Genomic DNA, 26,037 nt, shown 5'->3' with positions numbered 1-26,037 from the left:
AATCACCCCAGCTTTGCCCCCTTATGCCTCATGTCCTGCCCAGCCCTCACCTGGCCCCTCAGCTCCGGCCTGCACCCCGCAGTTGCTGGTCCAGCTGGCAGAGCTGGTGAAGGAAGCCTCGGTTGGGGAAGACCCATCGGTGCTGCCTCACGGTGATCACCGCCTGCCGCAGGGACAGCTGATGGCGCAGCATGAGGTAGGCCAGCACCAGCGTGGCGGAGCGGCTCACGCCCACCACACAGTGCACCAGGACCTTGGCTGAGGAAGACATCCTTGTGAAGAACCTTTCCCACCAGCCAGCCCACCCAGGGGCTGGGGTGGGGACCCAAGTTCCCAGCCCTGCCTTGGTCTCACTCTGTGACCCTGGGCAAGTCATTCAGCCTTTATGGGCCTCAGTTTCCTGATTTGTAAAAATGAGTAGACCAATACCTGACCCTTGGGATGGAGCTCACATTCCTTAACATGGCTCACAAGAGCCTTCAAGAGCTGGCCCTTGCTGACCCTGTAGCCTCACCTCAGACTGTCCCTCCCCAACCCTCAGCTCTAGGAACACGGGGTAACTTGCAGTTCCTCGAAGCTGTCATAATCTCTGACCTCCAGCCTTACCACATGCTAGTCCAACTACCTGCAACAAATTTCCCCCGGGGCTCGAGCTGACTAACTTCTGCAACTTATCAAGTTTCAGCTGAGACACAGCTTCCTGCATGGGCTTTCCTGACCACTCAAGGTATTGCTTGAATCACAGAGCGGCTCATCATTTTTGCATATGACCCAGTGAACACTGCTGCAAAGGGAAGTCCTCCCCCACCCCAATCCTCTGGGTTGAGCACTCCTGCCTTGTGCTCCCACAGCTCTTCACACATCCGCCCTCTCCTATGAGCAACCCTCGTGATACTTCACAACTCAACTGTCTTTCCACCAGTTCCAAGAGGGCAGGGGTCCTGCCTTCTTTAAGTCAGTGCTTGGCACATAGCAGATACTCAGTAAATAGCTGGTGAATGAATGGATGAAGAACAAAAGAACATCAAAGAGCTTTAGATATTGAAAAGTCATGTGAGCTGTAGTCTTGTCATTCCCATTGCATAGATGAGGAAACTGAAGCCTAGAGAGGGACATTGGCTTGCCCAGGGTCACACAGCAAGGGGCACAGCTTTCTCCCGGGATGAACAAAAAGCAGGGGCTCCTTTGCTATACCCTGAGTATCTGAAGATTTTTTTTTTCCAGTTGAAAGTACTTTGGGCCAGACATCTAGGTACCAAATGCTGGTTTCCCAAGGCTGAGCATTGCAGATAAAGAACTATTTTGCTATCTGGAAGACCTGGTTTCTAGCACCAGGGTTGCTGCAACCTCCTGGCATGACCTTGCATTCCAGGCCTCAGTTTGGGGTGAGATAAAATGCTGGAGCATTGAGCAGAGGATTTTTAAAAGCCAGGGATGGGAGGGGAAATGGGGCATCCTCCCCACGAATGAGCAGAGTGGGATACAAGCTCAGACCCCAAGTCCTACCCCCAGGTGTGCTGAGGGCACAGTGGATGAAGTCGGCTGCGGAGGAGAAGTAGGCACTGATGTCGAAATCGGGGAGGTCGTGGGCTGGCACTCCCAGGTAGCTCACACTGCTGCCATAGAAGTCAGGGCCGCCCTGACAGTAGAGGCCCCCGTGGGCAGCGTTCAGCACGTGGGTGATGCCCAGCTTCCAAAGCTCAAAGCGGTTATTTGCCGTGGCCCTGGGGAGAGCAGGAAGTGGGCTAGATGCTGGCTGAGGCACGAGGTCCAGGAAGGAGGCTTTGCCTGCTTCAGAGGCAGTGAGCCATTGGGGTCCAAAGGGAGCCAGAATCCAGCAAGTTCCAGCTGGGGTCTGCAGCCCCCAGCCCCCAACCCCAAAGCTTTCTCGTGGGGGAGTTGGTGTTGCAGGGGGTTTACCTTTGCTTCCTCAGGTGATCTGCCCCTGCCTTGGCCAGGACAGGAAGGAAGGGATTGCTTCAACCCTGGGAAGCAATCCTTTTAGGCTGCCTCTCCCTCCTTGCCCTATGTCCTCCCACGCACGTCCGGACTGTCCTGGCCACCACCTCATACCTGCTTCTAATCTGCAAATGTTTAAAGGTGACGCCTTCCCTGATTCACCTTCAGTCAGGTTTCTCCACCCACTTCGTGTCCACAGGAGGGAGGCTGGGACCAGAAATGGGCTGTCTACCCTACCTCCTGCCACAAATACCATTCCCCAGGCCTTTGTCCCGTATGCTCTCCAGTTGTCCTGGATGTGCCAGAAGACTCCAGGAATCTCTGGGAAGCTCCTGTCTCTCAGGCAGGCAAAAATCCCTGCCCCCCCTGGTGGCCACGCCTGGTCACTGCACTGACCGGCACCCGGGGGTCCTGGAGAAAGTCCCTGGCCTGGGGTGCTCAGAGCAGAACTATGTCTCCTTGTTCCCATCCACTCCCGTGTCTGGTAAGGGGCTCAAGAACTCCTTGCCCCCACCCCCACACCCCTCTGCCCCCACTCACGCATCTCCTATGAAGAGGTTGGGCCAGACTTCATCCACACGGCTGGAGGAGACCTTCCCCTCCCTCAGGAGCTCCTCCAGCTCCGGGATGCTGGGGCAAGGCGTGGCTTCGGCATCTCCCCCAAGCTCTGGGAGCGAGGCCTCAGCCATGGGCCAGCCCGCCCACCCCTCTGCCTCTGCGGTCACTCCTCTCTGTTTCTCAGTGTCATTTCTTCTTCCCAGAGATTGACAGGGACAGGTGGGACAGGAGCAAGTGACTCAGCAAGTCACAGGGGCCTCCAGAGAGGATAGGATGTTTTCCTTCCCAAGCCACCCCCACCCCCAAACTCCCTGAGAACTTGGAATCAGTCACTCTGCCTCTCTCAACCTCAGTTTTTTCATTGGTAGAGTAAAGATAATCACATCTACCTCAGGGAATTGTTGTGAGAATTAAATGAAACAAAGATGTGCTGTGTTTAGCACATAATAGGTGCTTAGAAACATTTATTGAATTTTTTTCTTTTTCGAGACAGGGTCTCGCTCTGCTGCCTAGGCTGGAGTGCAGGGGTGAAATCATAGCTCACTGTAATCTCAAACTCCTGGCCTCAAGCAATCCTCCTGCCTTAGCCTCCCCAGGGGCTAGGATTACAGGTATGAGCCACAGTGCTTGGCCAATTTGTTGAATTAATAGGTTTAGAGCCCTGCATAAGGCTATTTGGTTCTGAGGACTAAGTTAAAATAGAGATTCAGGGTGGGGAAGAGGTGGCTGGCTCCGAGGATGAATTATAGAAAAAATTTTATAGGTCTGGGTGGGCCACAAACTGGGTAGGAGCCAGATGTCTATGGATGAGTCTCTGGGTCATGGAGGTCAGGGGCAGTTTTCTGAGTTGTAGAGTCCGAGAAATGTGGAGAGGAGACATGCAGGACCTCACTTAAAGGGTGACCACAAGGTTCATGGGGGAAGCTTTGAACAATGGTCCTAAAATGAAGATGGCTCACTTCTCAAAAGAGAAGGCTGAAGGAGGCCTTGTATGTCAAACAGGGAGAAGGGAGGTGAGCGTTGCCCTAGACTTTGAGAGCCAAAGGGCCTAAGTGTCATCCAAAACATTTTGAGGATGGGAGGGAGATTTCTCTGCCTACAAGGGCTTTTGGCTCCAGAATAGAAACTGAGAAAGGTCAACCTGTCCTTCTGCCAGAGCTGGTTATCAGCAAAAGAGATGAAATGTCTTCCCTTCTCTCAAGTGACTTCGCAGAGGTCCTGATGGGGCTGGGAAGGGTATGAGCTGCGGTGGGAAGGTTCCCAGCTGCCCCTGGCTTTGAGTCCAGCTTGAGGGGAAAGGTCATACCAGGGCATCCTACAGAAACAGTCTGCACTCATGATCACCCCAGAACCTGCTCCCACCCCATTCGGAACCACTGAAGTTGGCCCTGCGCTGTATGGGAAAGCAAGGCCAAGGAGAGGCTAGAGCCCAGGTTGCAGCTGCCTTTGGACTTGGTCTATGCCAATGCTAGGCCTGGGTTGGAGGGGGCCCTCCTCCAGGGTGGGGCAGCATAGTGCAGTGAGAAGAACATAGGTTCTGATGTTACACAGCTTTGGGTTGGAATACCAGCTTGGGCGCATATTAAAGTGATATGTCTTGCAATATGTTTCTTGGTCTGTGTTGTATGATCTACCTTGTAGAGTCTGCACAAGGATTAGATGAGATATTTATGTGGCATTTGGCATAGACACTGTCAGAAAGTAATGGGGCAGTAAATGATAACGATCATGGGGTTGGCTTTTGGAGAAGAGCTGTCAGAGCTGTCCCCCTCCGGAGCAATTAGGATAACCCTCTCCTAGGCCTAACCCTATTTACTAATCCTATAGGCCTGGCCCCATCCCCCCTCTGTCGGTTCCCTTCTCCCACCTTAGTCTCCGGCCCGACGCATGCGCTCTCGGGCTCTCCTGCTGCAGTTTCCCTGCTCGGTTTTCTTCTCGGGCCCATCTGGACCCGCGCGTCAATTCCGGTTTTGGCCCCGCCCCTCCTCCGGTGGAGCTCCTCCTCCCGCCGGTAGGGCCCCGCCTCCCGAGGCAGTTCCGGCTCGGCCCGGAGCGGCTGCCGGCGCGGCGGTGATGGGGGACGGGGCGATGCCTGCGCGCAGCCGCCACCGCCCCCGCGCTGCCCCCGGCTCCCCGCCCCGGGCTCCGCCCCCCGCCGCTCGAGGCGCTCAGCTCCGGCGAGGCCGGGAGGACCCCGGACTCCGACGGCGGCTCTGACGCCGACTCGGAGGTGGGTCCCGGGAGCCCGACTCCGACCGCGGAGGTGAGGGGGGCTGAGGCCGAGGAGAGGGGAGTGTGGGGGGCGCCTGCAGCCAAGGGTGAGTGGGGAGTCTGGGATGGAGCTGGGGCTGCCGAGGCGCAGGGACCCGGAGGGCCACGGAGAGGCGGTTGGGGGAGATGGAGAGGCAGCTCCAGAATGGAATCCGAAGGAAATGGGGGTTGTGGAGCCGAGGCCTGAGGGGGTGCCGATGGCCCGAGGCCGAGGGTGCGGAGAGGCCGAGGGGCGCGAGGGAGCGGAAGCCTGGAAGAGGCAGGAGCTTGGAGGCTTTTGAAAGCAGCGCAGGGTCGGAAGAAGGTCGACGGGGTCCTGCGGGAGGGTAGTGGCCCCGGAGGAAGAGATGGTCCGGGCTGTGGCAGTGGGGTTAGGGTCCGAGGAGCAGAACGGGGGCCGGTGTTACCCCAGGCGAGGGAGAGGGAACCGGGGTGGGGCTGGTGGTAATGGAGGGCAGGATTTAGGTTTGCCTGGAAGAGGGAGGGCTGTTGGATGGGAAGTCGCCCGGCCTCAAGTGTTGAGGAAGGCATTGAAAAAGAGAAATGTGGTCAAGAAAGAAAAGGAGCCCTTCGGGATCTAATTTAAGGCTTTGGCATCTTTACAGGTGCCTCTCAAAGCGTCAGAAATCACCAGGACAATGCATTTGGATTGTGGGACTTTTTCGTTTGTGCACAGGGGATCCTTTTCAGAATCTGGGGTGGAAGGGGCGGTGTTAATCACTGATTTGCCTAAAGGACTGGGGGAAGTGGTGGAGAGGAAGTGATGTTTGAAAAATGTAGTGAAAGGAGTGATTTTGAAAATAAAGATATCATTAGGGTTTCTTCCAACATTAATGGTGTACCTTTTTTGTATTTCTTTCTTAAATGTGTAAATACTAGGCAAGTTTAGATCCTAAAAAGGATTTAATGCATTACCTTTACATTTAAAAGATTAACTTGAAACAAGAATTTGGACACTAGGATTTTACAGATACTCATTATGAACTGGTTCTACTTTCACAGCTTGAGTTAAATGTATTTGCCACAGGGTAAAAATTTGGTCTATGCAAATGTCTGGGTTAAGGGCGACACATAACACTAGAAGTAAAATAACGACAGTGCAGACACCTACCAGATCTTCCTCTCACTGATAACTCCAAGATTGGAATTATCTCTTAAAAATTTGAGGCGTACTGACGGATTTGCAGAACCAATATTCAAATACTATTTTGCAGATATTGTACACGTAATATTTTTAGTAGAGTGGTCTAGAAAAGTAAGGATAGAGGGGGCTTGTAGTTGACAGCCAGTGGAACTGGAACAAGTGGGTACACAGATGCTTTTTATAGAAGATGTAGTACCAAAACATAATTGTGTCAGAAAAATAATGATTGCAATATGTATATTTACTTAAGTAGAAATAATTTTGTGATTATTAAATTATAACAAGCCTCCAAGAAGACCTTGTTGACTTTAGCCACATCTCATTTTACTTTTTATCTGATTATAGGCTTGTGACGTGTTTTGGGCCATTTCCAAACTTTTTTTTTTTTTGAGACAGGGTCTCACTCCGTTGCCCGAACTAGAGTGTAGTGGCGTCAGCCTAGCTCACAGCAACCTCCAACTCCTGGGCTCAAGCGATCCTACTGCCTCAGCCTCCCGAGTAGCTGGGACTACAGGCATGCGCCACCATGCCCGGCTAATTTTTTTCTATATATATTTTTAGTTGGCCAGATAATTTCTATTTTTTAGTAGAGACGGGGGTCTCACTAGTGCTCAGGCTGGTCTTGAACTCCTGACCTTGAGCGATCCACCCGCCTCCGCCTCCCAGAGTGCTAGGATTACAGGCGTGAGCCACCGCGCCGGGCCCAAACTTTTAATCAAGTATTTTCTACTCTAAAGAGGTATCTACTGTTTAATCTTCATGAGATGATAATTTACTGATTGGCAACAAGCTTTTAAATTAGTTTATGGGTATAGATGATATGACATACCTTCAAATGCTCAGTGAAATAATAATTCCTTCAAAGGAGAGGTGAATTTTTAGCTTTGCTTTTAGCTGAGGTTGTCAAAAAATTAATTTCCTTTTCTTTAACTTAATAAAAAATGATCTTTAGTTGAAGAAGTTTACATAGTATTCCTGTTTATGTTTCTGTTTATCCTCACCAGAGTGAGATCCTCTAGAGACCTGTCTTTTTACATATATCTGAATAAAAGCCTTGTCATGTAAAAATTTGCTGAACTGAAAAAAGAAAACTCTCTATTAAGATTACATCTTAATGTTATTGCAAAATTAAGAGAGAAACTTTTAGATGGTATTGTACAATTAATATATTAGCATGCCTAATGGTTATTTTATTTTTGTTTCCTTTTGTCAGTTCTCATAGCCACTTAGTTGTAAAGAAAATTAGTTTTGTGGTAGAGCATTTTCTCTAAGACAGAAGAAGCCATCATGGCTGCAGTGGCAGAACATGCAGACAAATCAGTTTTGATTTAAATAGCACACTCCCCATTCTGCAACTTATTCACATTGTACTACTGCTTGTAAACATTTTTATATTGCTAATTGCTAGATCCTCAATACTTCTTCAAAAGTTTGCCATAGTTGATTGAGATATTTTTATGGCTTTCTTGAGAATTGAAATTTGAGCACTTTTTTTGAGAAACTGTTAAATCACAGATGTTCTAATGAATATTATTATTTTTATTTTGTCATATAAGAATGCGATATTAACTAGCTATTCATTTGAGATGTTTACTTTCAGGTCTGATGTAATATATGGTGTTGGTAGTGGGTGTACCTAGCATGGCCATTAGCATATAGGTGGAAATCTTTCCTATCTTCAGATTGTACCCTCTTCATTTTTCATATGGTGGTATATTGTTAGTGAAGGTTAATTGATTTTTTAAACTTAAAGCTTCTGTAGCTTTGATTCTTTTTGGACATCAAACTGATTTAGATATGAATGCAATTCTGTATTCTGCTAAATTACCTATGAAGCTCTTGAAAGATTGTGATATTTGATGGAAAAATACAGTATGAGCTCATTGTAATTCTTTTAATGGATTTAGGTTATAGAAGAGAACTATACCATTTCATTCCCAAATTAAATGTTTTACTTTTTTGCAGAGGTGAGGGGAACCTAGATTGTTTTCATTTTCTTTCATGTATTTATATTTGTTTACAAATAAGGTGTTCATTATTTACAAAATGCTGTATCTTTAATTTTTGCTTGCATGTGGTTTTCGGAACTTGTGAGATCTGATTCTTTTTCTTGTTTTTCTTTCTCTAAGGGTATGATATAACACATGGATGGATAATAGTAGAGCAAGAACAGAAAAAGCTATTTGACTATAGGTATCATTGTGACAGTGATTCTTACTTTAGGTCTTGTGGTTCTCTTGGCCTTGAGAAATCAAGAAGTTAACTAAAAATAGGAGAGCATGGATCAGGCATAATTGGAGAACAAATCAGTGTTTATAAGCTGCCACTGTTGCTCTCTGGTAGTTTCCATCTGAATGCTTAGATATGGATTTGTAATAGATCTGTGATATGAATATTCTTGTACTCCTCCTCCCTTACGCACAACACCATCATCATCAAATATTAAGCCTAACCTAGCTGAGTTTAGTGACTTTATACTTCCATATTGAAATGCTGTTACTTCACTATACACTGGATCTTCCCAGTAAAATAATCACTTCAATAGAGAATGTAATATAATGTGTCTGGTAATTAAAAAAACTTGGTTATAATAGTTTTACCACAAACAGTGTTTCACCATAAAACAGTATTTATCATATGCACTCAAGACAGTGTTGTTATGGCAGCAGTGAACTATATTTGTATTTGTCTCAAGTTTTTATTGTGGTTTAGTTAAGCTTATGAGTTGTGTCAGAGGACAAGAGAGGTGGTAACATAAGTATCCATGATGCTTTTCTCTTTAAATTATTGACAGATAAATTCTAGTAGGAGGTGAATTTCTGCCGTGGATTTTTCTAATTTAGGGTCTTCCTATAGGTAAACTATGTCACTGAATTATTGGAAATACCTGCAAATTGGTTTTAGTTAAGAACTTTGAAACTAAATTAACTTGATGTAGGTTCCATCAATATAATATTGGCATGAAAGCCAGAGAGTGCCAAAACCATACATTAAAATTTGGGCCCCAATCTGATACATTTTCACAGTGTGTAATGGAGTTTGAAGTTTGAGCCAGTTTTTCATTTTCCATTATATCGATTGGATTTTGGGATATAGCAATTTAAAAATAAAGATTTTTACCAATCAATATGTTAAAGTGCTAGCTTTATTAGAATAAGAATTAGAATTTTAGGTATTTGGCTTCTTTACTGGTGTGCTCTGGCATGCAGCCAGGTCAGGAACCCTTCATCAAATTACCACTAAATTTTGATCGTCGTATAAAAACGTTTGCTATTACTGAGGATATAAAATGGACAGTGATATCTGTCAGGTTCTTATTCATTGAGCTGAGACAGTTCTGGATGTGGTACAGAATTAGGTGCACCCTGATAGTGGAGGTCTTAGTTTAATGGCAAGTTGGAACCACAAAAAGTTTGTGTTCTTTGGTATACATGACAACTTTTTTTGAGTGACGTATGGTCAGGGCAGCAAAAAATGTCCCAGAACTGAACTGCAGCCAAGAGAATGATGATGTAACTGAGGCAGCAATTTAATTTTTTTAAATGTGCTGTCCTAAATTCTGCTGCTTAGAAGTGGGACATAACAGTAGAAAATCACAGCTAAAGAGTTTCAAAATGGTAGGAATTGGTAGGAAATGGTTCAGGGTCTTTGAAACTTTTGTGATTGTAACAGATTTCATAGCTCTTTTGGAAACAGTGCCCTGTGCTTACTAAGAAAAAATAAACTATCTTTTGAAAAATATAAAGAGAAAAGAATATTTTCTTGTTTGCTCACTGAAAATGTTTTCATTTAGGATTAAAAATTTTAAAATAGGATGAAAAAAGCTGGGTAGTCCCAAATAGCATAAACTGCAGTGTTATTTATCAAAAAGTTTGGCCATAAATGCCTGAAGTAAACCTTGTCCTTTTCCATTGTAGTTTTGCTTTTTGCTTTCATAAGAATTATTTTTATGTTCTGGTTTATGGATCTACTAACTGGTGTAATTTGTATCTATTATGTGTGTAATAGATAAACTTTATTAGGTAAAATTGGATTTAGCCTTATTTTAGCTTGAGTGCAACTATAATGTATAATTGGCCTAAAGAAAATGTATTCGGCCGGGCGCGGTAGCTCACGCCTGTAATCCTAGCACTCTGGGAGGCCGAGACGGGTGGATTGCTCGAGCTCAGGAGTTCGAGACCAGCCTGAGCAAGAGTGAGACCCCGTCTCTACCAAAAATAGAAAGAAATGATTTGGACAGCTAAAAATCTATATAGAAAAAATTAGCCGGGCATGGTGGCGCATGCCTGTAGTCCCAGCTACTTGGGAGGCTGAGGCAGTAGGATCGCTTAAGCCCGGGAGTTTGAGGTTGCTGTGAGCTAGGCTGATGCCATGGCACTCACTCTAGCCCGGGCAACGGAGTGAGACTCTGTCTCAAAAAAAAAAAAAGAAAGAAAGAAAATGTATTAACACTAATTTCATATAATTTTTTAAATCTCTTCCTCATTTTATGCTTTGGGATATGATTTTAAGATTTTATACATCACTTGGAAACCATAACTTTAAAAAAATTTTACTGTATATCAAATCAGTAATAACTTCCAAAAATATCAACTTTGTATTTATGAATCAAGTTCATCAATTGTGAATTCCTTTAGGAGCATTTGAATGTATGGCTTTTAAAGACAACCGCAGAATTTCAAGGTAGAGGACAATTGCTTCAGATGGCTGTTCTCCAGTATTTTGGAGTATTTTGTATGCACACAATCAAGTGAAACTACAAGAAAAATTCAGCATATTTAAGTCACCATAATCACTGTCTGAACATGGACATTGGTTCTGTAAAATTAAAGAGAGAGTAAAGTTTCATTTCGTTGATATATATCTTCTGTATTTTGAAGATTGTCTAATGATAAATTATAAGCCATTTTGGTCTCTTACGTTTTGGTATAATTAAGCCCAGTGGAATAGTTTGTGTCTTCCCAATTATTAGAGCCTGTCCTATTGAGGAAGTTTCCCAATTTCTTCCCAAACTGTACAGGAGTGCTTTTAGGTATTAGCAGTAATCAGTTGCATCACTGACATACTTTTAAAAATGTTGGTGAGTGGTATGCTCCTGTTGAAATACTTTTATGTAATAAACTTTATATTACATAAGTCTTTATAGTAGAAGCACATGTTGGTGTGCAGAATTCTGCATTGGGTAACTGGAAATACTATTGCATTGTTACTGTTATTCTGTTTCAGTTTATGTTACTTAATTGCATTGTTGTTTTGCTGAAAAATAATTCTATCTTGAGCAGAATCTTTATAAGATTGAGCCATTGTTTTCAAGTATTCATATGTATTTTGTATTAATCCAAAGTTTTCAAGTGTTAAGAGTTTCTGGCCGAGTGTGGTGGCTCATGCCTATAATCCTAGCACTCTGGGAGGCCGAGGCAGGAGGATCGCTCGAGGTCAGGAGTTCAAGACCAGCCTGAGCAAGAGCGAGACCCCGTCTCTACTAAAAGTAGAAAGAAATTAGCTGGACAACTAAAAACATCTAGAAAAAATTAGCTGGGCATGGTGGCACATGCCTGTAGTCCCAGCTACTCGGGAGGCTGAGGCAGTAGGATTGCTTAAGCCCAGGAGTTTGAGATTGCTGTGAGCCAGGCTGATGCCATGGCACTCTAGCCTGGGCAACAGAGTGAGACCTGTCTCCAAAAAAAAAAGAGTTTCCATTGCCTCATAGCTATTGTTGATAGATGACTATCCTAATTTAATTTCAGGCCTAGGGCAACATTGTATAGAATAAAAAGAACTTGATGACAATGGCAATACTAATTTACATTTATTGAGCAATTTCTATTTGCCAAATATTATTGTAAGTACACTATCTGCATTATTCCATGTAATCTTCACAACAAGCCTATAAAATAGGAACTAGTATTCTCCTCTTTCTACAGATAAAGACAGTGAGGCCCAAGGAAGTTATGTAACTTCTGGATGTTCATATAGCTGTGAGTGGTAAACCTAGAGTTTGAACCTAGGCAGTTTGATTCTAGAGCCAGCACTCTTTTTTTTCTTCTCTTTTTTTCACTCCTTCCCCTTCTCTACCAGCACACTCTTAAAGACTACACTTTGTGGGTTTTATGTCAGATTCTGTTGGCGAATAGCTGTGTGAAATTTATTTTACTCTCTATCCTTAGTTTCTTTGGCTGTAAATTGAGGAATTGTACTCAATTTCTCAGGTCACTTCCAATTCTAACATAAGAATTCTGCCCATCCTGATTTACAAAACATGTGATGTGTTTAATGTTTCAGATTACTTTCTGTTTGTAATTTGGTGATCCCCTACAATATAAAGGTTAGGCTGTTTTCCAAAGTCACACTGTTAATGGGTGATGGAGCTGGATCTGTAATCAGATCTTTTTTTAGATGTATTGGTCTTGTTGATTACCTCACTATTTCTTGTCTTTTATTTAGTGTGCATATGCATACATGGGTTAATTGAATTTAATTGATTTCTTAATTTTCTATTTATATCTGTTTAAGTGTGGTTGGCTTCGAACAGTGAGAAATAATATTGTTTTCATTTTCTTAAAAAAACTTTTTTCTGTGATTACCAAGTGTTAACATGCTCATTGTATAAAATATAGAAATTTTAGAAATATTTAATGTAGAGAGTGAAAAAAGAGCCCATCCAAGGTATAAATATTAATACTTTGATATTTATTTATTTAAAAAATATACATATATGCTCCATATGCTATTTTTTAGGACCTTTGTTTCCTTTTTAAACTTTTTATTTTGAAATAATTATAGATTCATTCACAGGAAGTTGCAAAGATAGTACAGAGTCTCTGTACCCTTCACTCAGTTTCCTGCAATAGTTATACCTTACATAATTATAGTACAGTATTGAAATTAGGAAACTGACATTGGTTCAATGTGTATGTACAGGTCTGTGTCATTTTATCATGCATGATTCATGTAACCATTGTCCTAATCAGGATACAGAACTATTCTATTGCTAAAAAGATCTCCCTGGGCAACCTCTTTATACTTTCCCCCAACTCTTGACACACACCATCTCTAACCCCCAGCAATCACTATTATGTTTTCCATTTGTATAATTTTGTCAATTTGAGAGTGTTACATAAATGGATCATACAATGTGTGACCTCTTGAGATTGGCTTTTTTTTTCACTTAGCATAATGCCCTTGAGACCCATGCCAGTTATTGTGTGTATCAATAGTTTATTCATTTTTATTGCTAAGTAGTATCCCATGGTATCTGTATACCACAGTTTGTTTAACAATTCACATATTATAGGATATTTTGTTTTTTTACGTTTTGACTATTAAAAGTAATGCTGTTATGAACATTTGTGTAGAGGTTTTTGTGTAGATACAAGTTCATTTCTCAGGATTGCAGTTGCTGGGTTGTATGTTAAGTGTTTAGTTTTTTAAGAAACTGCCAAACTGTTTTCCAGCATGGCTGTACAATTTTACATTCCCACCCACAATGTATGACAGATCCAGTTTCTCTGTATCCTTGACAGCACTTGATATTGTCATAATTTATTTTTGCTGTTCTAGTAGGTGTATAGTAATGTTCATCATAGTCTTTATTTGCATTTCCTTAGTGGCTAGTGATGTTGAACATCTTTTCATGTGCTTATTAACCATTTGTGTATCTTCTTTGATTCCATGTCTCTTCACGTCTTTTGCCCATTTTCTAATTGGGATTTTTTTTTTTACTGTTTAATTTTGAGAGTTCTTTATAGATATGAGTCCTTTCTCATAGGTATGTAGTTTATAAATATGACAACTGTTTTTTTTTTTTTTTTTTTTTTGAGCCAGAGTTTCACTCCGTTGCCCAGGCTAGAGTGCCATGATGTCAGCCTAGCTCACAGCAACCTCAAACTCCTGGGCTCAAGTGATTGTCCTGCCTCAGCCTCCCGAGTAGCTGGGACTACAGGCATGCGCCACCGTGCCCCGCTAACTTTTTATGTATATATTTTTAGTTGTCCAGCTAATTTCTTTCTTTTTTTTTTTTTTTTTTTTTTTTTACTAGAGATGGGGTCTCACTCTTGCTCAGGCTGGTCTCAAACTCCTGAGCTCAAACCATCCTCCGGCTTTGGCCTGCCAGAGTGCTAGGATTACAGATGTGAGCTACCACACCGGGCCTATTTTCTACCAGTCTGTAACTTATCTTTGCATTCTCTTCATAGGATCTTTTGTAAAGTAAAAGCTTTTAATTTTGTGAAGTCCAATTTATTGATTTTTTTTTTTTTTTTGAATTGTGCTTTTGGTTGTCATGTTTAGGAAGTCTTTGCTCTAAGTTTGGGAAGTTTTCTCCTACGTCATTGTCTAAAAGTTTTGTAGTTTTACACTTCACATTTAAATCTATGGTCCCTTTTGAATTAAATTTTATATAAGGTATGAGGTTTGGTCAAAGTTTTTTGTTTTTTGGGTTTGTTTTTTTATTTGTGTCCATGGATATCTAATTGTTCTGGCACTATTTTTCAAATATCTACCATTGCATTGCTTTTATACCTTTGTCAAAAATCAATTGGCCATACTTGTGTGGGGCTATTTTTGGGTTCTCTGTTCTGTTCTGGTGATCTATATATCTACACTTCTACCAGTACCATATAGTTTTGATTGCTATAGTTATATAATAAGTCTTGAAATTAGGTAGAGTGATTTCTCTCGCTTTTATTCTTATTCAGAATTATGTAAGCTATTCTAGTTCCTTTACCTTTCTATATGAATTTTAGGATAATCTTGTCTATATCTACAAAAATGTCTTGCTGGTATTTTTATAGGAATTGTGTTAAACCTGTATATCACTTTGAAAAGAATTGACATCTTTATTATGTTGAGTCTAAGCCATAAACGTGGACTATCTCTTCATTTACTTAGGTCTTTTGAGGTTTCTTTCAACAGAATTTTGTAATTTTCAACATACAGATCCTGTACATGTTTTGTTAGATTTATCTAAATATTTCATTTTTTTTGAGTGACTATAAGTGATTTTATATTTTTAGTTTCTTTATCCATGTGTTCATTGTTAGTATATAGAAAGATAATTGATTTTTATATGTTGATTTTTGTGTCCCACAATATTACTGAACTTGCTTATTAGTTCTAGGAGTCTTTTTGTAGATTCTTTGGGGTTTTCTAGGTAGACTATCATATTATCAGCAAATTGGAATATTTTTATTTCTTCATTTCTACTGTGTATACTTTTGATTTCCTTTTCTTGCGTTATCGCACTGGCTAAAACTTAGGTTGAATAGTAATATTGAGAGTGGACATCCTTACCTTGTTCCTGACCTAAGGGAAAAAGCATGCAATCTTTCCCTATTAGATAGGATGTTAGCTGAAGGTTTTTTAATAGATGTTCTTTACCAAATTAGGAATTTCTCATCTATTCCTAGTTTTCTGACAATTTTTACCAGGAATGGGTGATCATGATAAAAATTTTGTGGGATGCGTTTTCTGCATCAATTTATGCTCTTGTGTTTTTTTCTTCTTTAGCTGGTTAGTGTTGCATTGTTTGATTTTCAAATATTGAACCAGCCTTATATCCCTGGAATAAATCCTGTTTGATCATGGTGTATAATTCTTTTTATATATTGCTGAGTTCTATTTGTTAAAATTTTGTTAAGGATTTTTACATATATATTCATGAGGGATATTGGTCCCTCCTATTGTAATTTTCTGCAGATGCTACCTCCATGGTACCAGGTAATGGTTCAGGTTTTCTACCTAGCTGGCTGGGAAAGAGATAGGCACCTCATTCTTGCTCCCCTGGTTGGGGTCGGGGGGACAGAGTAGAGGTGATGGGGCTTGTGGATGGCCTTGTTACTACCACTGAGCAGTGGTGTTAGTCCTGACTCTCCTCAGGTTTCCTCTGACAGCACCTCAGCAAGGAGAGGGAAGGGTGCCTTATCAGTGCTGGGAAGAAGTCCAGGTTGCCACATGGTCTTTCCTAATACCATGTTAGGGCAGAGAGAGACTTGTTACTGCCAGGCAGTATGACAGGCCCAGCTTCCTTTTTTGCCTTCTCTGATATAGCGGGAGATAGGGCCGGGTGATAGCCTGATAAGATTAAAAATCTAGGCTCTCCATTTGGCCTTTGATGGTTGGGGTAGGGGTGGAAATGGGGCCAGTTTTTTCTGTGGTATTTTGCTGGAATAGAGCAGTTATTGTCTAAAAGTTTTATGTCTTGCTAGGCTGCCTCTTTTCTGGTCCTTTGGCTGGAGAAAACAAGCTTTTCTTCGAGCTCTTTTTATTTGCATCTGTCAGCATTTCTGGGTTGCTTCTTCTCCAGTAACCAGTCTGGAATATATGTGGCAAAACAAACAAACAAAATAACAAACAAAAACACCCAGAGAGCTCACTACTGTGTTGTTCATTGGGTCCCAAGGTGCCTAGCTAGTCTGCCTACTTCTCAATTTTTCAGTATTCTTATGTTTATTTATTTATTTTTATTTTTTATTTTTTTGAGACAGAGTCTCACTCTGTTGCCCAGGCTAGAGTGAGTGCCGTGGCGTCAGCAGGGCTCACAGCAACCTCAAACTCCTGGGCTCAAGCGATCCTCCTGCCTCAGCCTCCCGAGTACCTGGGACTACAGGCATGCGCCACCATGCCCAGCTAATTTTTTTCTATGTATATATTTTAGTTGGCCAGATAATTTCTTTCTATTTTTAGTAGAGATGGGGTCTTGCTCTTGCTGAGGCTGGTCTCGAACTCCTGACCTCGGGCGATCCACCCGCCTTGGTCTCCCAGAGTGCTAGGATTACAGATGTGAGCTACCGCGCCCGGCCCTTATGTTTATTTTATGTATAATTTCCATGGAGTAATAGGAAAAAGTATGTCTATCCCATCTTCCTGTAAGCAGAAGTCCACATATGCTATTTTTTAAAAAATGTACCTGTCAGAAAACTTTAGAGTCCAAAAGGGTAATAGTCCCTGTGTCCTTTGCGTACTAATGGTTCTCTACTGTTTCCTACCTTTGCTCATGCAATTTTCTCTGCTTTTGTACTTTTATTTCTTTATCTCTGTCCCCACAGTATTTCACCCCTCCTTTAAGGCTCAGCTCAAATGTCACTTCCAAGAACTCAACTCTGATCTCATCAACTGGAAATACCTCTGTTTTTCCAACTCCCTTAACTTTCTAATTTTTTAACAAGTTATGTAAGTATCTACTGTATTAATCTTTTGAGGATTTAGTGAGCTCATTATATAAAGAACTAGCAAGTGTAATTCTTTTTACCTCCTTTTAAAATGACTCTTTAATATCCCTTTCTAGACTGTATTATCATTGAGGGCAGGATCTGATTCAGATTCATTTAGGCAAATGCCACATTGCCTAGTGTAATACCTTTCATATAGTATTAATATGTGGACAATAAATATTTGATAGATGAACAGATGTAACATATGAGTGCCTCTTAAGATTGTCTGTATCCCCAGTGCCCTAATGTCTGGCATCTGTATATAGCAGACACTTAGTAAATGTTTGAGACTACAGTACAAAATTTGTGATTCAAAAGGCTTCATTATTAGGCAGTCTCACTAATATAAATGTTTTTCTTTTTTTTTTCTCAATTTGAATCTGGATTTCAAATGTTTTCCTAATATAACCATACACCTTTGATAAATTCCTCTGCTGATAACTGAAAAATATTTAATATTTATGACACTCAGTTCTTTTTTCTTTTTTTGAGACAGAGTCCCAGTCTGTCGCCTTGGGTAGAGTGTAGTGGTGTCATCATAGCTCACTGCAACCTCAAATTCCTGGGCTCAAGTGATCCTCCTGTCTCAGTCTCCTGAGTAGCTGGGACTATAGGCGCCGACCACCACACCTGGCTAATTTTTCTATTTTTGATATAAGCCTCACTCTTGCTCAAGCTGATCTTGAACTCCTGACCTCAAGTGATCCTGCCTCAGGCTCCCAGGGTGCTGGGATTACAGGTGTGAGCCACCTCGCCCGGCTGAAACTCAGTTCTTACAGAAGTACAATATCCTTCAGCTCATGTAAGTCAGCGAAGCGTAGTGGGTAAGAACATGAACTTTGAATTGAGATTGCCTGGGCTGAAAACTAATCTGTACTACTTACTTAACTCATCTGTGTCAGTTGTCACATCTGTAAAATGGGGAAATTAATAGTGCCTCCTTTATATAATTTTGTAAGGATTATTTGGGCATATGAGCAAAACACTTAGAACAGTTTCTCACACACTATAAATGCCACAAGTGTTACGTGTTGTTACATCCTGAAAATGCACTGAATACAGTTCAGACAGAACCTGAGGAGTTTGTGAGTTAGGGTATACATTCTTTTTAGGGAGCAACACTCTGCAGACATCAAATATCTTCCACCTCTACATCCTGTCTGCTTCCTAGTATTTTAACAAGGTATTGATTAGATAGCTTATTATCCCAGTTACATGATGGTACTCAACATATAAAAGTTAAACAAACAAGACCTCTTGGGACTTTTTAGCTCAGAAAGGATTAACTAGTTCATGCTAAGGAACAATATGTACTTTTGTCTACTGTACTTCCTTTGAAGGATATGATAATAAAGTTTATTTGTTCTGGTTGAATATACTTTCCCATTTTGTGCAATTAACTCTTCCTAGGTGAATACCCTTTACTTGTCTTCACAAACAAATTAAAATGACTATTTAACACTTCCTATATTACTCTGAATCTTAAATCTGTTTTATCAATTTAATAGCCCTCTAAAATTAATCTGGTTTACTTTTTTATAACATGCATTCTGCAGTATACTTTATATAAGATTAAAGGAATACATGTGATATGATTCCATTAATATAAAATATAAATCGGTGGAAAACTAAACTATATAGTTTATAGATACATGCTTAGGTGGTAAAGCTATAAAGAAAAACAAGGAATTATTACAAAGATGGATTTGTGGTTACCATGGAAAGTGGAAAAAGTTATTGATTAGGAGTAGTACACGGTGATCCTGGGCTGGTGACCTGGTGGTAGTGACAAAGTTAAGGGAAATGAATAGTTGCAAGCTTGAGATGGAAAGATTTGCTTTTTTATCCAACTGTTTGTATTGCTTTATTAATACATGCATATACCTGGTTTTGGTACCTAAATAGCACAGATTTCAGACAGACATTGAGGAAAATGTATTACTTCTTCTGTAAAAGGGTCTTCTAACAAAAGTCGACATTTTCATAATACAGAAGCCGTACTTTCCTCCATACTTCTTTCAGTATTATGAATCACCCAAAAACCACTAGGATCTTGTTTCCAGTATGCTTTTCTTCTAATTCTAAAGATATTCTTTATATGCTCTTTTGGACTCCTTTAAAGTTAAAATGATTAGCTAGTTTCACTTGACATCTTCAGATTTGAATTTGTCATCTGTATAGAAAAAGGAAGTTATATAGTCTTAGAGATAATAGAAAATGGTTTGTTTATAAAGCGTTAGGTGTATAGTAGGTAAAGGTTAAAATAAAGCCATTAATGTTTTAAGAAACATCCCCAAAGCCATCTGAATAGTTACATGAATCCTTATTATTGGAGATTTATGTTAAGTTTAGCTGTGATCTTAACCACTGACATCATAGTATAGTGGTTAAGAGTAGAAGAAATAAACAACTAGGCAAATCTGGAATGTAGGTTATTCTTCCAAAGAACTGCCCTGAACTCAACCCCCCCTGCCCCCCCCAAAAAAAGAGCAGGGACACTGTTCTAGACTAAAAGAGACTAAGGAGATGTAGTGACCAAGTGAAATGCATGAACCTAAATTGAATGCTGATTTTGAGGGGGAAACAGATATAAAAGACATTTGGGGGATAATTAGGGGTGACATTGTGGTTAATTTTCTTAGATGTGGTAATGAGCATTGTCCTTCTATAGGAAGTCATCGTATTAGAAGATGCATACTAAAGTATTTATGGTAAATATCATAATGTCTTCATCTTAAATAGTTCAGTAGTGTTTTCAAAATACGGTAAGAATACTAAAAGAAAAAAATCTATGATAAATCTTTAAATCTCTGATAGGATTTAGTAGCTTTATTTTCAACCTGTCCTTTAGCTCCAAGGAAAAGCAGCAAGGAAAAGCAGCATGAAATGGTAGAAAGCACTGAATTAGTTGTCAAAATTCTTGGAGTTTGATTTCAACATCAGTATAATGATCCTGTTTGACTCTTGGTGGGAATGTAAATTAGTATGGCCATTCTAAAAAACAGTACAGAGATTTGTCAAAAAATTAAAAATAGGACTGCCATATGATCCAGCAATCCCAATACTGGGTATATATCCAAAGGAAATGAAATCAGTATGTTGAAGAGATATCTGCACTCCCATGTTTATATGTCTGCGTATGTATACATTATACAATGTGTATATCATTATGCAATGTATACATGTGTTGAAACATTACACTGTACTTCATAAACATGTATAGTTATTATATGTCAACTATAAATAAAATAAAACCTTGAAAAAATGGGTAATTGACAGCTGGTTGGGAGGCTGAAGCAGGAAGATCACTTGAAGTCAAGGAGCTCAGAGGCTGCAGTGAGTTGTTGATCATGCCACTGCACTCCAGCCTTGGTGACAGCAAGGCCCCATCTCTAAAAAGAATAAATAAACAAAATAATTGGGAAATTGAGTGAGTTACTAGATTATTTTGATTGCTGCTTCCTTTTTTGTACATTTATTTAATAAATGTCTGAGAATCTACCATGTGCCAATCATATAGGCCTTAGTAAAATCTTCTTGGTCACCCCTACCATCTTCCCTAAAAATAAAACAAAAATAACCTAATAAGCAAAAACCCACTAAGCTCTCTTGCTGTACTAGGTGCTACCTTTTTTTTCTGCTAGAGACATTCTTATTTTGTCTTTCCTCCTCTTGTTTTTCTTTTATTTGTAGTGCGATATTTGTCTACTTTCTTGTTGTTGATACTACTATTTACTAGATGAAGTGGCCAGATCAGAGCCTTTGTTTTGTTTAAATTATTAATGGAACATTTTACTATTGCAGTCTTTTTTCCAATGACACTAAGTGCTTGGTTGAGTGCTTATTGAAATAAAACATGTCATTCATTCCAAAGAATGCAAGAGTACATATATTTAGTGAGAAGCGAGCTGAAAACCATATCCTGCTTAGTTTCCCAGGAAAGTGAAGGAAAAAATATTAACTTACTCTGCTTTTACCTAAAATTGAACTAGAATGTGGACCTTATGAGAACTTGAAGGCTTTAATTTTGGGTACTTCACTTGCTTTGAAAGATGACAACTCAAAAGACCGAAGGGCCTACACTGTTATAATGAGTCAGGGTTCAGTTACAAGAGAGAGAAACTGCTCTGATCTGGCCTGCTAGGAATGACTTCTAGCACAATATTTGAATTGGCTTGTCAGAGGGGTGTTACCTTTGCCGCAATCAGGAAGTTGTTATACGGAGGCCAGCATAAACTACTGAGTTTAAGAACATACCATTTCAATACCAAAAAACCCAAACAACTCAATTTAAAAATGGGCAAAAAGGCCGGGCGCGGTGGCTCACGCCTGTAATCCTAGCACTCTGGGAGGCTGAGGCGGGTGGATCGCTCGAGGTCAGGAGTTTGAGACCAGCCTGAGCACGAGTGAGACCCCCGTCTCTACTAAAAATAGAAAGAAATTATCTGGCCAACTAAAAATATATAGAGAAAAAATTAGCCGGGCATGGTGGCGCATGCCTGTAGTCCCAGCTACTCGGGAGGCTGAGGCAGGAGGATTGCTTGAGCCCAGGAGTTTGAGGTTGCTGTGAGCTAGGCTGACGCCATGGCACTCACTCTAGCTGGGCAACAGAGCCAGACTCTGTCTCAAAATAAATAAATAAATAAATAAAAATAAAAATGGGCAAAGAACTTGAGTAGGCATTTCTCCAAGGAAGGTATAAATAATGTCTAATAAGAATATGAAAAGTTCAGCATCACTAATCATTATCGAAATCGTATCAAAACCACAGTGAAATACCACTTTATACTCATTATAATGGCTATTGTTTAAAAAAAAACAGACACAAAATAACAAGTGTTGGCAAGAAAGTGGAGAAATTAGAATACTTTGTGCATATTGCAGGTGGGAATGTATTAATAAAATGGTACAGCCATGTGGAAAACGATATGGTGACTCCTCAAAAAATTAAACAGAATTACTGTATGAGCTAGCAATTCCAATTCTAGGTATACACCCAAAAGAAATGAAAGCAGGGACTTGAACAGATATTTGTATACCCATGTTCAGAGCAGCATTCATTATTCATAATAGCCAAAAGGTGGAAGCAACCCAAGTCTCCATGGACAGATGAGTGGGTAAATAATGTGGTTTATACATACAATGAGCTATTGTTCAGCTTTAAAAAGGAAGGAAATTCTGACATATGCTACAACATGAATAAGTCTTGAAGATATTATACTAAGTAAAATAAGCTGGACAGAAAAGGACAAATATTACATGATTCTACTTGTATGAAATATCTAGAATAGGGAAATTCATAGCAGGGCCTGGGGGTAAGTAAGGGTGAGAGGGAGTTATTGCTTAATGGGTAGAGAGTTTTTGCTGAGAGTAATGAAAAAGTTCTGGAGATGGGTAGTGATATGGGTTGCACAACAATGTGAAGGTACTTAATGCCACCCACATAACTATATTTAAACTGTTTAAAATGGTAAATTTTACATTATGTATAGTTTACCACACACACAGAAAAGAACATATCATATCTGCTATGCAGATATTAGGAAACCAGTACTGCTTGCCCCACACCTGCACCTGCTTCCTCACCCTCACACAGTTAGTGATTGGAGAATTATGCATACACACAAAGCAACATTTCCACAGTCCTTGTGGATAGACAAAACGTCAATAAAATGGCCCCTATTTCACCTTCTGCTCTCCACATCTCATGTCATGAGCATCTAGTTGGCTGAACCTGATTCACATTTGGAGCCCTGGTTGCAAGGGACCCTGGGGAATAATTTTTTAGCTCGTCAGGCTCTGTAGTGGGAAAAGACAACTAGAGGGAGGTTGGAAAGGATGCTGAGTGCCATTTGATCATATCTGCTACAGACACTGAGTCAGTGGTGATTCATAGATGGTAATGCTCCTTTTAAGCAAGTCACCATTTCCAGTAGTGGCCAGATTGTCCTGCAACTGATCAGTCACAGAGGTATAATAGGGGCAAAGTCAAATCTCTTTTTGCAGTTATGGGGTGATTGTGCTTAGTTGGTTAAACCTAACATACAGTATTTGCAGTTTTTTTATGGTAGGACACAATTTAGATATTTATATTATTGTGAAGAGGTTTGGGTCACTCTAATGGGATGCATTAAAGACTCATCAATTAAGAATTGCTATGCTTATGTTAAGAAATACCAGATTTAAAGTTATTATGTTTATGATAAGCTTTTTTTATTTCATCAAGCATGGAGATAAAAATATCATAGAAAATATACTGAGTTATTTTGTTCTTAGGCTACTGAAATCTCTAATTAGTATGACCTAAATTTGTTTAGAAAGAAAAGAAACAAATTTTCTAGTAAAGAGTTGACTTGCTGAAAGCTGCATTATTTTTTTTACAGTTTTCAAAAATTTCTAACCAGAGTCTACCCGAAAGATAAGATATATTTTGTTCCACGTTGTACAGAGCAGTCAGCTGCATTTGTGTATGTTATCTGTGACTTGGAACTAAGTTTAAATAATCTCTATTGGTAATCAGATTCTGCGGGAAGGGACTGTTCTCTCAGCACCTTGATAATACTGTTTGACCTTTAATATTTAAGTAATTTCTTAATTGTTCATGATTTCAGAATATACTTCTTTTATTTTTATTTTTTTAAAGGGTGGGGCATTTATTTATTTATTTATTTATTGAGACAGAATCTCCCTCCGTCACCCCGGGTAGAACACAGTGGTGTCATCATAGCTCACTGCAACCTCAAACTCCTGGGTTCAAGTGATCTTCCTGCCTCAGCCTCCCAAGTAGCTGGGATTACCAGCTCATACCATGATGCTCGGCTAATTCTTTTCTATTTTCAGTAGAGATGTGGTCTCACTCTTGCTCAGGCTGGTCTCAAACTCTTGAGGTCAAGCAATCCTCCCACCTTAGCTTCCCAAAGTGCTAGGACTACAGGCGTCAGCCACCGCGCCCAGCCATACTTGTTTTAAATTTTATCTCAAGTTGGAATGTTTCCTTTATACGTACCAATTAACATTTTGGATAAGTACCAGGCTTTGCATGTAATGCTCTTTAATGTGGGTTAAGCATTAATGATGTAACTGAGAGCTAGTGTTTTAAATCAGATTCTTTGATATAATTATTCTACTTCTAGAAATCTAACCTAAGGCATTGCAGTGCTATTTATATTAGTAATAAAATAGTGAACAGTTGCCAACATAGGGAGATGGACGAATTATTGTATAGTCATAAAATGGAATATCTCAAAACTGTATTTTCAAAGGATATTTAATAACAGTAGGCAGGATTCATGTAATAATATTAAGTAAAATGATACAGAATTATATATGGTATGATTTCTCTTTATAGAACGTTTTGTACATGAGAGAAATACAGCAAATTACAAGCAGTAATTCTCTAGGGGGTTGTTTTAAATTTTTTTATGTTCTTCAGTTATAGAAATACTTTAATAGAAGGACTCAAATAGTGCAGAAATTTGCAGACTAAAACCATAAAAATCCTTCTTCAGTCCCTGACCTAGAGAGAGAAAGTTCATAGATTTGTTCTTTTTATTTTTTTGAGACAGACTCTCGTTCTGTTGCCTGGGCTAGAGTGCCGTGGCATCAGCGTAGCCCACTGCAACCTCAAAGTCCTGGGCTCAAGCAATCCTCCTGCCTCAGCCTCCCGAGTACCTGGGACTACAGGCATGCGCCACCATGCCTGGCCAATTTTTTCTGTACATATTTTTAGTTGTCCATATAATTTCTTTCTATTTTCAGTAGAGACAGGGTCTTGCTCTTGCTCAGGCTGGTCTCAAACTCCTGAGCTCCAACGATCCACCCACCTCAGCCTCCCAGAGTGCTAGGATTACAGGCGTGAGCCACCGCGCCCGGCCATCAATTTGTTCTTATACAGATTTTGTATTTGGTGTCACAGCTAAGAGATCTTTGCCTAACTAAGGTCAGAAAGATTTTCTGCTATGTTTTCTTCTAGAAGTTTTCTAGTCTTAGGTTTTAAATGAGGTCTGTGATCCATTTTGAGTGAAATTTTATATGTGGTTGGAGGTGTGAATTGATGTTTTTTGCATACGGACATACACTTGTTCCAGCATCATTTGACGAAAAGATTATGCTTTTTCCACTGAATTGCCTTTTCAACATTTGTAGAAAATCAGATATTTATATATGTATGAGCCTATTTCTGGACTCTGTTCTGTTTCATTGATTTGTTTTTCTTTATGCCAATAACAGGCAGAAGTCTAAAAGACCCCTAATGACCTATGCCCTTGTATAAGGGAGGGACCTGAAATTCCTCACAGTCATGGGATATCACTGCTGTGATTATGTTGTGTTATGTGTCACAGTTGATTAAGAAAGGGAGATTATCCTCGGTAGACCTGATTTAATTAGGCAGCTTTTAGAAGGAATTGGGCTTTTCCTGGAGAAAGAGATTCCAAACACTGGAGAAGCTGCTGGTTTTCAGGTTAAGAGTGGGCCACGTAACAAGGAATGTGAGTGGCCACTAAGTTTATGGTACTTAAAGCAGTAGAGAACAAATACAGGTAGCCATATAGTAAGTCTTGAAATCAGCCATCTAAATTTGTTCTTTTTCAAAGTTATTTTGGTTATTCTGGGTCCTTTGCATTTCCATATGAAGTTATGAAATCAGTTTATCAATATCTACAAAAAAGCCTTTTGGGATTTTGATTGGAATTGTGTTGAATCTATAGATCAGTTTGGGGAGAATTGACAACAGTGTTGAGTTTTCTGACCTACCCATCTCTCACTGTTCAGGTCTTTAATTTCTCTCAACAGTGTTTTATAGTTTTCAGTATATAAGTCTTTCCCATGTTATGTCAGATTTATCCTTGGGTATTTCATATATTTTTTTGATGCTGTAGTAAATGGTATTGTTTT

At 40.3% G+C, this 26,037-nt stretch overlaps 2 protein-coding genes across 3 annotated transcripts in view; one reads left to right on the top strand and one right to left on the bottom strand.

Annotated features, from left to right (window-relative positions):
• Positions 1–58: 58 nt before the first annotated feature.
• DUSP13 (dual specificity phosphatase 13) lies at positions 59–2,648 on the bottom strand. The gene is made up of 3 exons (XM_045568935.1): positions 2,500–2,648; positions 1,507–1,724; positions 59–258 (listed from the first exon to the last, which is right to left on the bottom strand). The coding sequence occupies exons 1-3, from the start codon at positions 2,646–2,648 to the stop codon at positions 59–61; spliced, it is 567 nt and encodes a 188-aa protein (XP_045424891.1).
• A 1,989-nt stretch (positions 2,649–4,637) lies between these two features.
• The window catches only part of SAMD8 (sterile alpha motif domain containing 8), a 50,079-nt gene continuing 28,679 nt past the window's right edge, over positions 4,638–26,037 (top strand). Inside the window, exon 1 of one of the 2 annotated variants that reach the window (XM_045568933.1) lies at positions 4,638–4,747. The gene's annotated coding sequence lies outside the window, so the exon portion shown is untranslated. Of the gene's footprint in view, positions 4,781–26,037 lie in introns of both variants that reach the window. The other variant, XM_045568932.1, reaches the window with a different exon arrangement.

This window comes from Lemur catta, chromosome 14, assembly GCF_020740605.2.
Source record: "Lemur catta isolate mLemCat1 chromosome 14, mLemCat1.pri, whole genome shotgun sequence".
Lineage (NCBI taxonomy): Eukaryota > Metazoa > Chordata > Mammalia > Primates > Lemuridae > Lemur > Lemur catta.
This window is presented reverse-complemented; position numbering and strand designations above follow the sequence as displayed.

Bases quoted from the DNA above. Each gene is read 5' to 3' on its own strand.
- DUSP13 (XM_045568935.1), bottom strand. From the start codon at position 2,648: ATGGCTGAGGCCTCGCTCCCAGAGCTTGGGGGAGATGCCGAAGCCACG. The intron at 1,725-2,499 runs GTGAGTGGGGGC...TGCTCTCCCCAG, and splicing joins AACCTCTTCATAGGAGATGC to GGCCACGGCAAATAACCGCT. The intron at 259-1,506 runs GTAGGACTTGGG...TGTCTTCCTCAG, and splicing joins TGCCCTCAGCACACCTGGGG to CCAAGGTCCTGGTGCACTGT.